This window comes from Sander lucioperca, chromosome 6 (genome assembly GCF_008315115.2).
Source record: "Sander lucioperca isolate FBNREF2018 chromosome 6, SLUC_FBN_1.2, whole genome shotgun sequence".
In the NCBI taxonomy this organism is placed as follows: domain Eukaryota; kingdom Metazoa; phylum Chordata; class Actinopteri; order Perciformes; family Percidae; genus Sander; species Sander lucioperca.
This window is the reverse complement of record NC_050178.1, coordinates 21,521,650-21,537,909: the sequence shown is the minus strand read 5'-3', so window position 1 is coordinate 21,537,909 and position 16,260 is coordinate 21,521,650. Positions and strand designations below refer to the sequence as shown.

Genomic DNA, 16,260 nt, shown 5'->3' with positions numbered 1-16,260 from the left:
TCAGAGACACTGAAGAACCAGGAGAGACTCTCAGTCCTGCAGAGGACACAGAGACACTGAGGAACCAGGAGAGACTCTCAGTCCTGCAGAGGACACAGAGACACTGAGGAACCAGGAGAGACTCTCATTCCTGCAGAGGACACAGAGACACTGAGGCACCAGGAGAGACTCTCAGTCCTGCAGAGGACTCAGAGACACTGAGGAACCAGGAGAGACTCTCAGTCCTGCAGAGGACTCAGAGACACTGAGGAACCAGGAGAGACTCTCAGTCCTGCAGAGGACACAGAGACACTGAGGAACCAGGAGAGACTCTCAGTCCTGCAGAGGACACAGAGACACTGAGGAACCAGGCCAGAACCCAAACCCAGGATAAAGAGGTTGAGTGAATGTGGTGTTGAAGGTGTAGATGTGGATCAGTGAGTCAGAGGAGACTGTGTAGAAGGACAGAGAGCCAGCAGGACAGTCCACATACACTGCTACTCTACCAGAGACAGAGGAGGAGGAGATGGATGTTCCTCTCTTATTGTGCCAGACAGAGTAACGACCACCAGAGCAGATCAGAGTCCAGGACTGATCATTACATCCAAACCAACAGTCTCTACTGCCTCCTCTCCTGCTGATTCCTCTGTAACTCACTAATATATTAACCAGTCCTCTCGTCTCAACCTCCCAGTAACAGCGACCAGTCAGACCATCTCTACACAGCAGCTGAGGCCAGTCAAACCTCTCTGGATGATCAGGATATGGCTGATCCTCCTCCTCCACTAATGTCACCTTCCTGTTGTTGTCAGACAGTTTGAGGTCTCTGTTCACTGTGTTTGTGTCCAGTTCCAGTTGACAGACATCTGATGGAGAGAAACAGACACAACACAGCAGCAGATTATCATCTGTTGATTTATTAACTCTTGTGTTGTCTTCCCGTCAAACTGACCCGGTCTGTTTCCTGTTTATAAAGCATGAAGTATAAAATATTACCCAATTCTATTTACACCTTCTAGTCAACTCATTACAACTCATTACCATTAGTTTGATAGTTTTACACGTATTCTTTGGAAGTTATGGTCAATAAACCTAATTTACATTAAATTATAAACAAGTTTAGAGTAAAATAAAGAGAAATTATGAATTATTTTCCCTATATTTAAGATCAGATGAATATATGTTTATGGATTATCACAGACTGGTATATGTTAATGTTTAGTCAGGATACTGTTTGGCATCCCATAATCACACTGTTGTCTGCTTTGCTTGTTTATAAAGTATAGAAAATTATAATTTATTACTCAATTCTGTGTTTCTCCTTTTTAACCAACTTCATTACCACTAGTTTTATAGTTTGACACTTATTCTCTGCATTCATGGTAAATAACCCTCATTTAAATGAACTTATATTTAATGTCTGAGTAAAATGAGGAGAAATGATTAATTGTTGTTTGACAAATTGTCTTTCCTCATGTAGGAAAAGACACGTCAAAGGTGTTATAAGAACAAGTTTACAAAGCTGTAGCTGTAAAGGTGTGTGTTTATGTGTGTGTCTGTATGTGTATGTGTGTGTGTGTGTGTGTGTGTATGTGTGTGTGTGTGTGTTTTGTGTGTGTCTATGTGTGTGTGTGTTTGTGTGTGTCTGTGTATGTGTGTGTTTGTGTGTGTGTGTGTGTGTTTGTGTGTGTGTGTTTTTGTGTGTGTATGTGTGTGTGTGTTTTGTGTGTATCTGTGTGTGTGTGTTTGTGTGTGTCTGTGTGTGTGTGTTTTTGTGTGTGTCTGTGTGTGTGTGTGTGTCTGTGTGTGTGTATGTGTTTATGTGTCTGTGTGTGTATGTGTGTGTGTGTATCTGTGTGTGTATCTGTGTGTGTCTGTGTGTGTGCGTGTGTGTGTTTGTGTGTGTGTGTGTATGTGTCTGTGTGTGCGTGTGTGTGTATATGTGTCTGTGTGTGTGTGCAGCAGCATAAAGCAGCTCTGAACCATCTGCTTTCTAAAACTGTTATTAGCTCAACCAAAGAACTCACTTTTACTGGAGAAAAAAAAGTTCACACCTGAACATCAAAATCAAACTGTCGTCTGCTACAGAGAAGTTTCATTACAGTCTGCTGAACTGAGTCTGAATGAATATCAGAGGATTGTTGATCCACCAACTGGCTTTAACCTCTTTTTAGTCTAAACGTCATACCCAAATTAAAAGTTGTACAGCTGTCATATACTTTGACACTCAGGGATGTGCCTGATATCATTGGAAAGGTAACACTTTCATGTTTTTGTTACACGTGTCAGGGTGATTCTAGGCCTTACTGACACAGAGTTACAGAGGCTAGAATGGAGGTATTTTATTTCCGTTCAAGTCATACATCTGTAAACTGACTAAAATACACTGCTGTAAACACATCTGGTAAGATACAGACAACACAATGTCATAGCAACATGTCTCAGCTTAATACAGAAAAAATCCAGTAGCCAAAATACTCAAACATTTTATACAAATTATTTTCTACAGATATGTGTGTGCATTTTTCTCATTTCCATTTGAAAAGTGCAACGATAAAAGCCAAAAAAGTGCAAAATAATAAACTTCTCAAATACACAAACACACCCACATCAATCACACATAAACATAAATATTTACAAAAATATATTGAAATAAGTAATTATAAATTGTTCAGGATGTGCTATGCATCATACCAGTCCCTTTTTATGGAGAAAAGCAGAGATAACACAGCAGGATGATGAGAAATCCAATACATGCTTAGGCTCTATTGAATTGTCTCCTTATTGGCTAAAAAGGTAGGAGGGTCTCGTAACATCCAGGTGTAACTGGTCCGAGCAAATGTCGATCCAACTGCACATGGGCCGACATTGCGTCAGAGAAATCACTGGTTTCCCACAGGGCTGTCTCCGCCTCCCGTGAATGTATTGGCTCATACAAGGTATCATTGGAATCGATAGACCTCAGAGAATACAGTGACACACATATCAAGCGTGTAGAATGCTCGCGTGAGAAGGGAGGCGCGTTTTTAAGTCCAGTGTTATGTCCCTATTAGTTTCCACACTAACTGGTTTCCGTATATTGTGTTTACCTAACAGCAGCAGATTCATCACACAATCACAAACACATTACTGGCGATTTTCAGGTTGCATCTCATATCTATTGCTGCGAATATGATTGTATAAATGAGCATTACATCGCAGCCACATACAAAAAATACATTTAAGAAAATACAATAATTGCAAGTTTGCGTCGAGCTGGTTTCGAACTGTTGAAATCAAAAACACATACTCTTCACATCCGCAGCTCTAAGCTGCGAGCTACTCGAACACTATTGACTTGTATTTCCAGTAGGCATTACTTAACTACGTCAGCATCCAGGTAACCAGGGGTGCCGTATAGGGGGGAAAAGTTAGGACAATTCCAAGGGCCCATGACTGACAGGGGCCCCAATAAATAGGTAAAAACTAAAATAAAATGATTAAAACCATCATCATTCAATATATATATTTCAGATATAATAATAAAATTAATGATCTCTTTGTTTTTACTTGTTTTTGGCAGTAAAAGTTAAATATCCCCATTGACGAAAAAGTAAACATCCATATAGACTGACCACCCCCCTGTATCTGCATGAAATGGTTTGGTCCTGCCACCCCCCTGTATCTGCATGAAATGGTTTGGTCCTGCCACGCCCCTGTATCTGCATGAAATGGTTTGGTCCTTCCTTAGCGCACTCAGTGACGGTGTTTAGTTGCAGTCAGTAGATCGCCAGAACTAGCTACAGTGATCACGATGTTCCCAAGTAACGTTAAATCAAAATCTGGTTTTCAAAAAAGGAAAGAGAGAAATGAGAGAGAGGAAAGACAAAGGAAAGGATGTCAAACTGTAACCCAGTTTTTCACCAAGAAAGGTGGGTAGCCTGTAGTCTGTGCGTGGTATTAACCTGCTAGCTTAATGTCCATAGTGAAATAAGCTAGCTAGCTACAGACTAGTGTTAGCCTACATTTAATCACCGTTTAATCAGTGCAGGGAAATGTTTAGCAAGATATTCATATTAAATCATTGTCCCTACCCCTTTTAGCAGACTTAACAACAGATGAGTCAGCAGCAGCCCAGTCTCCCCCTAACTGTGCCCCCCAGTGAAGAAGGTGAGAACATTGTGGTCAATGACATGCCAGTTAGCATCATTGCAGGGAGTCTGTGGGGATTTCTCTGTCTCTCTTGCTCTTTTTACCATTACAAAAAAAACACATTAATAACAATAAGTTTCTCACATAATGATCATTATGAAATAAAATAAAAAAAACAACATTCTACTGTCTGTACTGGATGCTGGACAGTTGGAAACAGTGAGTAGCTTACCTGAGCCTGCATGTGCATAGTTGCTTTTAATCTTGCATCAAATAGTGAACTGCATACTAGACTTGCATGCATGTACAAATCACCAGCAGTAAATATTGTGCTAGTACTAGTATTGAACTACAAGAAGCAAGACAGTTGTAAGCCTTTAATGAGAGTTATGAAAAGCTTTTGAAGGGGACAGTTAGGTCCTAGAGATGTGGTGACAACAGCTGCACAGAGGGGGTCCAATTAGATTTTTTGTCATGGGGCCCAAAATTCCTGGTGGCGCCCCTGCAGGTAACAGTTTGTTTTGGTTTTATCTGAAACAACTGGTTACTCCCATAGGCTGTAGAAAACCGTTACTCTTAGAAAATACACAATCGTATTTATCATGATTCTTTTCTCGCGGCTACGGCTATATTACCACTACATTACAGCCCCTACAACATTACACATATGACTATAAATACTTTTAAACAGTGACGATATAACTTGGACAAGCTAACATAGATAGATAGACACACAACCTCAAATAACACTGTATTGCAAGCATGTTTTGCAAACACAGAGGTATGTTTTACTATCCAATATAGGCCTACACAAAATTAAGCTTTACTGTAAATCATTACGTCCATGCCTTCAGAACTTGTGGGTAAAATATTACCTCTTGTATTCGATATTTCCTGGCTCAGTGACTCGCTCAGCTCATACTGTATGTTTACAGTTTTATCTGAGTTAGATCGTCGATATTTAAAAAACATTTTTTTTTTACCATAGAATTCTCCTTTAACTTGAAATCTGTGACAGTTTTATTATTGATATTTTTAGCCCAATAACAGCTGTTTTAATCAACATTTATTCACCAGATATTATCATGGTTTATATGTATTTCTTTTAATGTCATTATTTTGGTCTATTTCGACCAGGGAAGCTGGATTGCTTTTTTTGTTTATTGACATTTTTAAAACTATAACGCTACATCTATCAACAATTATTTAGATGTTATCATGGTATTCATTTCTTTTCTTTTAAAAATATTATTTTGGTCTTATTACTGGTGAAATATTACAGTATGCTGTAATACAGAACATTACGATATGATCCGAGCTAGACGCATTCAAAGCAGATATCCCACAATGCAATGCGGGCATTCATTCACAGAATCAGACAGCGATCAGTGGGTCTTTAACGACAGTATCGCTTCAATGTACATAAATCTGCCTTTAGACTCAACTCTTCAAAAAACACATCAGGCAAGATGAACAAAACACAAACAACTGAACAAAATCCAACTTCAACCAGCAGTCTGCCTCTTTATTTGCTTGTGCGGATTGTCTGTCAGATTGTGTCCCTTCTGGTTTTACCTATTTTCCGTAATGAGATTTGATGTCTTGTTTTTATTGCTGGTGCTGATTGTCTGCTTAACATTAGGGGTTTCCGACCGGAGGGATTTTTTCAGTTCTTAGAACTAAACGTTCCCAGAACACTTTTTTTCGACGTGTTCCGACAGGAAAAATTTGGGGATTTTTAAGTTCCTCTGGCCGCAGTAGCGTACTTTTTTAGCTCCTACTTCAGAGCAGGGTCTTTTCCCTTTTCCCTTTTCCTAGGTGTACTTGATTGATCGAACTTATAAGTCACGCCCACTGCCAACTCGGAACTTGCAGACAGAGCAACAACCAACAACGGGACAGTTTTAACAATTTTCACCATCTTATTCATCATTAAATTCACTTCTGACATTTTAGGCGAGAAATGAACTCTTTAGATTTCGAATATAGGCAGTCTTCCAAAAATCGTTGCCGAATTGACAATTTACCTCAAAGTTTTCGGAGTTGAGAAGCTCCGTTGTGAGGATCCCAGCAAGGCACAACAGGAACATTCCAACAGCCTCCTCCATGCTGCTTTGTTGTTGTATGTGGCGCTAAGGTCTAGTGACGATGCTATAAAGACCATTGCTGTGCTTGCGTCACTCCTTTACCCCTCCTACCAGTCCCTATGGCCACTTGGCCAGTGGGAATGCAAATGGAAAAAAAAGATTTTGGGGAGAATAGTTCTTAGAACTGCTTAGAAGTGTACTTTTCCTCTAAAAAGTACAAGTACTATCCGGTCGGAAAGCCCCTATTAGTCTGTATTCATTGTCTGCATTATTCATTACTGCCATGCTGCCTGACTCATCTAAGCTCTTCATTCTGCTCAGATGTTTTACTTTCTCTGGTTCTGATTTGACATGTGTGTTTTTATTTTATTTTTATATTTAACATCAGGCAGAGGGACTACAGGTGAAAATTTGTCTTTTGGCCCATTTACAGGGATGTTGATCAATTCACCCGGACAATTAGTGAATTAAATAAATCATACATAAAACACACTCACACTTCCTTAGACCAGGTTTCAACCTGTGCGGTCCACCATGGTCCATCCTGCAGGAAGAAATAGTCACAATCAACTTCATACACATTCACTCAGATCCTCCATTAAACATGAACCAGAGTTCCTCAGTTAGTGGCAGAGGAACTGTTTTGTCCATCTGTCCATACCTGAGAGTTCCCAGTCTCCAGATAGGATCCTCAAGTCCTGCTGACAGCAGATTCACTCCTGAGTCTCCAGGATGATTATAGCTCAGGTCCAGCTCACTCAGATGGGAGGGGTTGGAGCTCAGACCTGAGGCCAGAGAAATACAGCCTTCCTCTGTGACCAGACAGCCTGACAGACTGCAAACACACACACACACACACACACACACACACACACACACACACACACACACACACACACACACACACACACACACACATGCACACATTAGACGCATTAGATGCTCATAACAGCAACATAAACTGTCACTGATGGAGAATAGTGTTCTGAAGTCCTGTAATAAACACCACCTCCCCATCATAAGCCACCACACAAATTTGAAAACAAAACCCTCCTCAAGTCCTAGAAACGCCACTAGATGATTCGAATTCTGATAGATTCTGGGTGGAGATGTGGACATGGTTGGGGAGTACAGATACCTGGGTGTCAACATTGACAGCAGGCTGAACTGGAAAATCAACAGCACTGCTGTTTACAAGAAGGGGATAAGCAGACTCTATTTCCTGAGGAAGCTGAGATCCTTCAACATGTGCAGCAGAATTTTGGAGATGTTCTACCAGTCTGTTGTGGCCAGTGCTCTGTTCTCCTTCGCCATCTGCTGGGGCAGCAGCATCGGAGCCAGCGACACAAACAGACTGAACAAACTGGTCAGGGAGGCTGGCTCCGTTATTGGCTGCAAACAGGACACTTTTGAAGCTGTGGTGGAGAGGAGGTCACTGAACAAACTGTTATCTATCATGGATAACCCTGACCACCCTCTCCACCCCACACTGGTCCAACAGAGGAGCACCTTCTCTAAGAGGCTCTGACAGCTTCGATGTTGTATGGACCGCTACAAGAAATCATTCCTACCACAGGCAATACAACTTTTTAACTAGTATTGTATGTATATTCTGTGCTGTGTGACTGCTATTTTGCTGGTGTAACACTGTAATTTCCCATTTTGGGATCAATACATGGCTATCTATCTGTCTATTTAGAAGCTGAGAACTGAGGCCACTGTGTCCATTCCATAATTATTCTATGAAGAAAATAAGAGCTCATGAAACAGCTGAACACCAACCTGAGAGTTTCCAGTCTGCAGTCTGGACTCTTCAGTCCAGCAGACACCAGCTCCACTCCTGAATCCTTCAGGGCATTGTTACTCAGGTCCAGCTCTCTCAGACTAGAGGACTGGGAGCTGAGAACTGAGGACAGAGCTTCACAGCTTCTCTCTGACAGGTTACAGCCACTCAGTCTGAAATGAAAAGTCCATCTTATAATTAATTTATGAAGAAAATGAGAGCTGAGAGCCATAATTTGCCAGACATCTGAACACCAACCTGAGAGTTTCCAGTCTGCAGTCTGGACTCTTCAGTCCAGCAGACACCAGCTTCACTCCTGAATCCTTCAGGTTGTTGTTACTCAGGTCCAGCTCTCTCAGACTAGAGGACTGGGAGCTGAGAACTGAGGAAAGATCTTTACAGCCTCTATGTGACAGGTTACAGCCACTCAGTCTGAAAATTAAAGTCAATCCAATAATTAATATATGAAGAAAATAAGAGCTGAGAGCCATATTTTTCCAAACAGCTGAACACCAACCTGAGAGTTTCCAGTCTGCAGTCTGGACTCTTCAGTCCAGGAGACACCAGCTTCACTCCTGAATCCTGCAGGTTGTTGTTACTCAGGTCCAGCTCTCTCAGACTAGAGGACTGGGAGCTGAGAACTGAGGACAGAGTTTCACAGCTTCTCTCTGACAGGTTACAGCCACTCAGTCTTAAATGAAAAGTCCATGTAATAATTAATTTATGAAGAAAATAAGAGCTGAGAGCCATCATTTTCCAAACAGCTGAACACCAACCTGAGAGTTTCCAGTCTGCAGTCTGGACTCTTCAGTCCAGCAGACACCAGCTCCACTCCTGAATCCTTCAGGGCATTGTTACTCAGGTCCAGCTCTCTCAGACTAGAGGACTGGGAGCTAAGAACTGAGGACAGAGCTTCATAGCTTCTCTCTGACAGGTTACAGCCACTCAGTCTGAAATGAAAAGTCCATGTAATAATTAATTTATGAAGAAAATAATAGCTGAGAGCCATCATTTTCCAGACATCTGGACACCAACCTGAGAGTTTCCAGTCTGCAGTCTGGACTCTTCAGTCCAGGAGACACCAGCTTCACTCCTGAATCCTTCAGGTTGATGTGACTCAGGTCCAGCTCTCTCAGACTAGAGGAATGGGAGCTGAGAACTGAGGACAAAGCTTCACAGCTTCTCTGTGAGAGTTCACAACCACTTAACCTGAAGAGGAATCAGCAACATATAAGAAAACAATAACAAGAAAACATTGTTAGGAAGAAGAAAAACTATATTTAATCTGGATAGTTCTGTGTGCACATACAGAACTTTGTTGGAGGCTTTGACCACTGGCAGCAGCCTCAGAAGAGCATTCTTTGAAGCACCATATTTCGTCAGGTCAAACACATCCAGCTCTTTCTCTGATGACAGTAAGATGAAGACCAGAGCTGACCACTGAGCAGGAGACAGTTTACCCGTGGAGAGACTTCCTGATCTCAGGGACTGTTGGATCTCCTCCACTAGAGAATGATCATTCAGTTCATTCAGGCAGTGGAACAGATTGATGCTTCTCTCTGCAGACAGATCCTTATTAATCTTCTTCTTGACGTACTCGACTGTTTTCTTGTTTGTCTCTGACATACTTCCTGTCTGTGTCAGTAGACCTCGTAGAAGATTCTGATTGGTCTCCAGTGAAAGACCCAGGAGGAAGCGGAGGAACAAGTCCAGGTGTCCATTTGGACTCTGTAAGGCCTTGGCAACAGCACTCTGGTAGAAACATGTTGATTTGTCTCTGAAGACGTTAGACAACGAGGTTGTTTTCCGTTTTTCCAAAAGCAGATTGACTCCAGAGTTGATGAATGTCAGATGGACATGAAGAGCAGCCAGAAACTCTTGAATGCTCAAATGGACAAAGCAGAACACATTGTCCTGGTAAAGTCCTCTCTCCTCTTTAAAGATTTGTGTGAACACTCCTGAGTACACTGAGGCTGCTGTGATATCGATGCCACACTCTGTCAGGTCTGATTCATAGAAGATCAGGTTGCTTTTCTGCAGCTGCTCAAAAGCCAGTTTTCCCAGAGACTCGATCATCTTCCTGGTGTCTGGACTCCAGTGTGGATCCTTCTCGGCTCCTCCATCATACTTGACATTCTTCCGTTTGGACTGAACCACCAGGAAGTAGATGTACATCTCGGTCAGGGTCTTGGGCAGCTCTCCTCCCTCTCTGGTCTTCAACACCTTCTCCAGAACTGTAGCAGTAATCCAGCAGAATATTGGGATGTGACACATGATGTGGAGGCTTCGTGATGTCTTGATGTGGGAGATGATTCTGCTGGCCTTCTCATCAGCTGTGAATCTCTTCCTGAAGTACTCCTCCTTTTGTGAGTCAGTGAACCCTCTGACCTCTGTCACCATGTCAACACACTCAGGAGGGATCTGATTGGCTGCTGCAGGCCTTGTGGTTATCCAGAGGCGAGCAGAGGGAAGCAGTTTCCCCCTGATGAGGTTTGTCAGCAGCACACCCACTGAGGTGGACTCTGTAACATCAGTCAGGATCTCAGTGTTGAGGAAGTCCAGAGGAAGTCGACACTCATCCAGACCGTCAAAGATGAACACAACCTGGAACTCTTCAAACCTGTAGATTCCTGCTTCTTTGGTTTCACTAAAGAACAAATGAACAAGTTCCACCAAGCTGTACTTTTTCTCTTTCAGCACATTCAGCTCTCTGAAGGTGAATGTAAATGTGAACTGGATGTCCTGGTTGGCTTTGTCTTCAGCCCAGTCCAGAGTGAACTTCTTTGTTAAGACTGTTTTCCCGATGCCAGCCACTCCCGTTGTTATCACTGTTCTGATTTGTTCATCTCTTCCAGGTGGGGCTTTAAATATGTCCTCACATATGATTGTTGTTTCTGGTCTGTTTGGTTTCCAGGATGCTGTTTCAATCTGTCTGACCTCATGTTCATCATTGACCTCTTCAGCCTCTCCGCCTGTGATGCAGATCTCTGTGAACATCTTATTCAGACAGATTTTGTTTCCAGCTTTAGCAATCCCCTCAAACACACACTGGACCTTCTTTTGTGAGTTGGATTTGACTTTTTGCTGGCATGAAGCAAGAATCTCTGAAAACATAAAACAATGAAATCAATGAATGGTTGTTGCAGTTAATGTCTGTGCACATTTCTGTTTTCCTAAAATCTATTTACGAGAATAACTTATTTAAAATGACTTACTATTCCTCAACAACAACTGATATGTTGTGTGTTCTAGTCATGCATCCATGAACTCTGTGGTCTCCAAAGAAACCAGGTGTATGACTTAATTACAGAGGGATGGGAATTAATATTGTCCAAGGTGTTTCTCACAGTGGCATCAGTGTGTGCAATTGTTAACCAGAAGAGCCCAAAAAAATGGATTGTCTGACTTTGTTTCATCAACTTTTGTTCTTGGAGACACTTTACATTTTGTGTCTGTGGTAGATGTGTGTTGGTAGCTTGTTCTGTTGTTGTAAGCACAATATATACATCTATCTTTGTAGATAAGAGGGAGACATTGGCTACAAATCTACTGTTTGTTGAAGACATTGTAATATGTTTAATTTTTTGTTACATTCATTTTCTAAATAATATTATTATGCCTTACCTGCAGGTTCTGAGATGGTGTTTGATAAATTTGATAAATTCTTCACTAGCTCATTCTGATTCATCTTCATTAAAACTATTCTGGTCACTTTAATTGTGTTCATACTGTAGGTCAAGAACATCTGGTCCGCTGTCTTCACCCTGTTTACATTATCCAGTTTGCTTTTTCTGATTGCTGGGAAGTCTTCAAGGGCCCCTTTTTGCTGCAGGTGCCACTTAAATCTTTCAAAGTCCTCGTCTCCCAAATCTTCTAAAGTTCCCAAGACAACCTCTTGAGGTGTCTCCATCTTTTGTCCCTGCAAAGATCCAAAAGATATCAAAAGAACATTGTCAATTTATAGAAACATTTCTTTGGGTTAAAAATACTAGAAAACTAGAAACAGACCAATTTTGTAGATTAAGATGTGATGACAATGTTTTATTAGTTTTAAGTAGAAGCAGAAAAATATTGATGTAGAAATCTCAAGAACATGGATTCATGAACCCAGAATATGGATCAATAAACTTTGCCACTGTTGCCTTCGGTTTACACATCTTTTCTGTGAGACTACGTTTTCACGTGGCGGAGTTAGCAAGCTAACCTTAGCCAACTAACAAGTCGTCTACTAGCTGGCTGGTTTTGCCGTGTTTTCATGATTTCTATGGTCTCGACCCTCACTGGATGAGTCCTGACCGGGATTTGAACCCCACTCTCCTGTTACGAAATTTATGTTTTTACCACACACTTTGTTTGTGGTAAAAACATCAATTTTGGGTTTTTTTTTTTTTGGGGTGGCAGTAGCTCAGTCCGTAGGGAGTTGGGTTGGAAACCGGAGGGTCGCCGGTTCAAGTCCCAGTACGGACCAAATTACAGAGTGTGGATTGGTAGCTGGAGAGATGCCAGTTCACCTCCTGGGCACTGCCAGGTGCCCTTGAGCAAGGCACCACACCCCCCCCCAACCGCTCAGGGCGCTGGTCCAGCACTGGCAGCCCACTCACTCTGACATCTCTCCATTTGTGCATGAATAGGTCCTGAGCATGTGTGTGTATTTCAGGCCTGTGTGTGTAGTGTAGTTATTTACAAACAGAGTGTAAATTGTAATTTCCCCATTGGAGATCAATAAACAGTTAAATTCTTCTAAATTCTGTGTTTATAACATGATGTGACTGGCCGCACTGATGGAACATATTTCCTATTAAATAGACTGCAAATAGTTTGAATGTGTTTTAACAGCATTTCCATGACTGTGTTTAAATTGACTACTCAGTTTGTTAAACCTGCCTTCTGAAACAGGGCCCTGGAAACAAACTGGAACACATTTAGAATATTAACGTATACAACTGAAATTACAGATTATTGCAAGATTAATACATTTGAATAAACTTTAATGGGCCTCCGCTAACCCTAGCAAGGTCAAAAGCTGTTTGATGTGTCATGGTTGTGTGTGTTTCAGTTTCCTGGCGCCCCAGAGACTTTGCCTTTGTTGGCGGCCTGGCCGACTCCTGCCCCCTGTGTTCAGTCAGTGGCCCGGCCGACTCCTGCTCAGCCTCCAGAGGGAGTCAGCCTTCGCCATCGGAGTCGTCCCCGGGCTCCAGAGGGTCTTCACCGTCCTGCTTAAGCAAATCTTAATCACAATATCTGGCAGAAAAGTAACAATTAGATTTTTTCCCCACATCGCTGAGCCTTAATGCCCAGATAACTAACATGGAGAGAAAACTATGTACCCATAGACAGGCTTTATGGGTTTTAGAAGATTTTGTTCCTTTTGTAAGGTTTTTGTCACATTTTTAGACATTTTTGCTGCTTTTATTTTTTTTTTTTATTTTTTTTTTTAGTCGCCTTTTTGGAATATCTTTTGACAATTTTTGACTTTTTTCCCGATATTCTAGACCAAAGTCCACAGAGGCAGCCCGGTTGGTAACTTAACTTCATCAGAGCCAGCTGTAAATGGCGATTGCATTTGATTGGACAATTCTGTTGTATAATGCCAATAAAGCCGAACATTGAACCTTGAACCTTTTAGCAGAAACATTAGAGTTGTGTTGTGTCTCACTTTCCTCTGATGGAGACGACCGTTTGTTTTCTGACAGCTGGAGAAAGGAAATAAAGATCAGCTGTTTGATTCCAGTAAATCATCAACATGTAGATTTATCTTCAACACAAGAGTCGGCCACACTTTCTCAGGAAATAAGAAGTGAAGTAGAAACATTATATTTAACATTACAGAGCCAGAAACTAACCCTGAAGAGACCAAAGACTAACGTGTTGTTAAAGTATCAAACAGCAACTTACAGTTTCTTCAAACAGTCCAAAGAGTTGATGAAGAACTCAGGTGAGTTATTTCATGATGAGTCACAGCTCCACCTGTCAGGAAGCAGATTTTCACAATACAGTTTTTTTTTTTACGATCGCTATGACACCTTTTTCAATACTTTTAACAACTTTCCTAAACTCTTAACACAGCACAACATCTGTATGTGTAGGCTATACAATTAACACATTTCTTGTTGCTTTGACACAAAATGCATACAGTTAACACAAATTTAAAATGCTTGAAGTTCTTTTACACACAAGCTCAACCAAGACCAAATCAATGGATTTTTACTGACCAATTTGCAAATGTTTTCACACTGTATGTCAGAACAGATAACATCATGTTCTAAACCTAACTTATAGGCTAAAGTCAAAGTGAACAGCTGCTTATATTGTAAATTGAAACACAAATATATCCGGTGGATTTTATACAGAAAAAGCTGATTGAAGTTATGCAAATAGATCAATCATAGCTGATTCCCTTCTAGGAAACACACTCAGGTGTTGAGGTTCTTTCAATCGCATGATCATATGGTAATACAATAAAAGAGGACCTATTTGAACAATATACTGTAGATGAACACAGAAAATAAGAAAAATGCCTTCACAAGGGAGAGGAAGAGGAGTACCAGGACAATTCTGTCTCTGTCTCTTTTTTTCATAAACTGTACGTTCTATAAAGTTACTCTGAGATGGGTCATTCATTTTTTGTATTGAATCTCTGCAGCAAAAGAAAGAAAATGGTGGCCGGGTTGGCTCAGTGGGTAGAGCAGGCGCACATATACTTGGAGGGTTCAAATCCGACTTGTGACGATTTCCTGCATGTCTTCCCCCTCTCTCTCTCCCCTTTCTCAACTAGCTGTCCTGTCAAATTCAGTTTTTTTTACGATCGCTATGGCACTTTTTTCAATACTTTTAACAACTTTCCTAAACTCTTAACACAGCACAACATCTGTCTGTGAAGGCTTTACAATTAACACATTTCTTGTTGCTTTGACACAAAATGCATACAGTTAACACAAATTATTTTAAATGCTTGAACTTCTTTTACACACAAGCTCCACCAAGACCAAAACAATGGATCTTTAATGCCAAATTTACAAATGCTTTCACACTGTATGTCAGAACAGGTAACATGTTCTTAACCTAACTTATAGGCTAAAGTCAAAGTGAACAGCTGATCATATTGTAAATTGAAACACAAATAAATCCCCTGCATTTTATACATGCATTTATTGAGAAAGAGCTGATTGAAGTTATGCAAATAGATCAATCACAGCTGATTCCCTTCTAGGAAACACACTCAGCTGTTGAAGTTCGTTCAATCACATGATCATATGGTAGTACAGTAAAAGAGGACCTATTTGAACAATATGCTGTAGATGAATACAGAAAATAAGAAAAATGCCTTCACGAGGGAGAGGAAGAGGAGTACCAGGACAATTCTGTCTCTGTCTCCTTTTTTTCATAAACCGTACATTCTATAAAGCTACTCAGAGATGGGTCATTCATTTTTTGTATTGAATCTCTGCAGCAAAAGAAACAAAATGGTGGCCGGGTTGCTCAGTGGGTAGAGCAGGCGCACATATACTTGGAGGTTTATGCCTCGACGCAAATCCGACTTGTGACGATTTCCTGCATGTCTTCCCCCTCTCTCTCTCCCCTTTCTCAACTAGCTGTCCTGTCAAATAAAGGCGGAAAAGCCCAAAAAATAATCTTTAAAAAAAAAAAGAAAAAGAAATATGCATGCATTTACTAAACCCAACAAAACAAAAATGTAGAGAGGCTTCAAGAGAAACTGCAGTCCAAAACACAATCTATGATCGATACAAATACTATTGTCTATTGTATAAGGGCAGACCTGACACATATCAATTAATGCAGTTTCTTTAATTCCATCTGATGTTAGTGTTTTGTATGACATTGTTCTATGATTGACTAAATGTTCCTGTTGGAAGAGAACATGTGTTAGTGTTTTGGAAGAATTATTCCACTTAGACACATGTTAGCATTGTTTTGGTAAACACAGTGTATTGCGTTATTGAATTATTGTATTTTGAAAATCAGTGTTGGAGTTTAGTTTAGTTTAAAATGTGTGATTTTGAGCATGAAATTAACTGTTTTGCCAATTGTGTGTTGTAGGTGTGTTGGTGCGTTAAGAGTTTAGGAAAGTTGAAGTATTGAAAAAATTGTCATAGCGATCGTAAAAAACTGTAAGAGCTTTGTTTCTTCTCACTGTGTAACTGTGGATGTTGTTGTCAGTGGAGGTTAATAGTGCTTTTCACTGATTGGCCACCGGAAGTAAAAACGTAATTTTCTGCAACACAATTATGGTTAAACACACATACACACACACACACACAC

The 16,260-nt window shown here is 40.8% G+C and overlaps 1 protein-coding gene across 1 annotated transcript; it reads right to left on the bottom strand.

Moving 5' to 3' along the window:
- Positions 1-351: 351 nt before the first annotated feature.
- Positions 352-11,927, bottom strand: LOC116052978 (NACHT, LRR and PYD domains-containing protein 3-like; the record flags this gene model as incomplete). The annotated part of the gene is made up of 8 exons (XM_031303832.2): positions 11,605-11,927; positions 9,290-11,084; positions 8,498-8,671; positions 8,239-8,412; positions 7,980-8,153; positions 6,859-7,032; positions 6,695-6,741; positions 352-845 (listed from the first exon to the last, which is right to left on the bottom strand). Coding segments are annotated over exons 1-8 (3,318 nt in total), but the record flags the coding sequence as incomplete, so codon positions are not given.
- Positions 11,928-16,260: the final 4,333 nt, after the last annotated feature.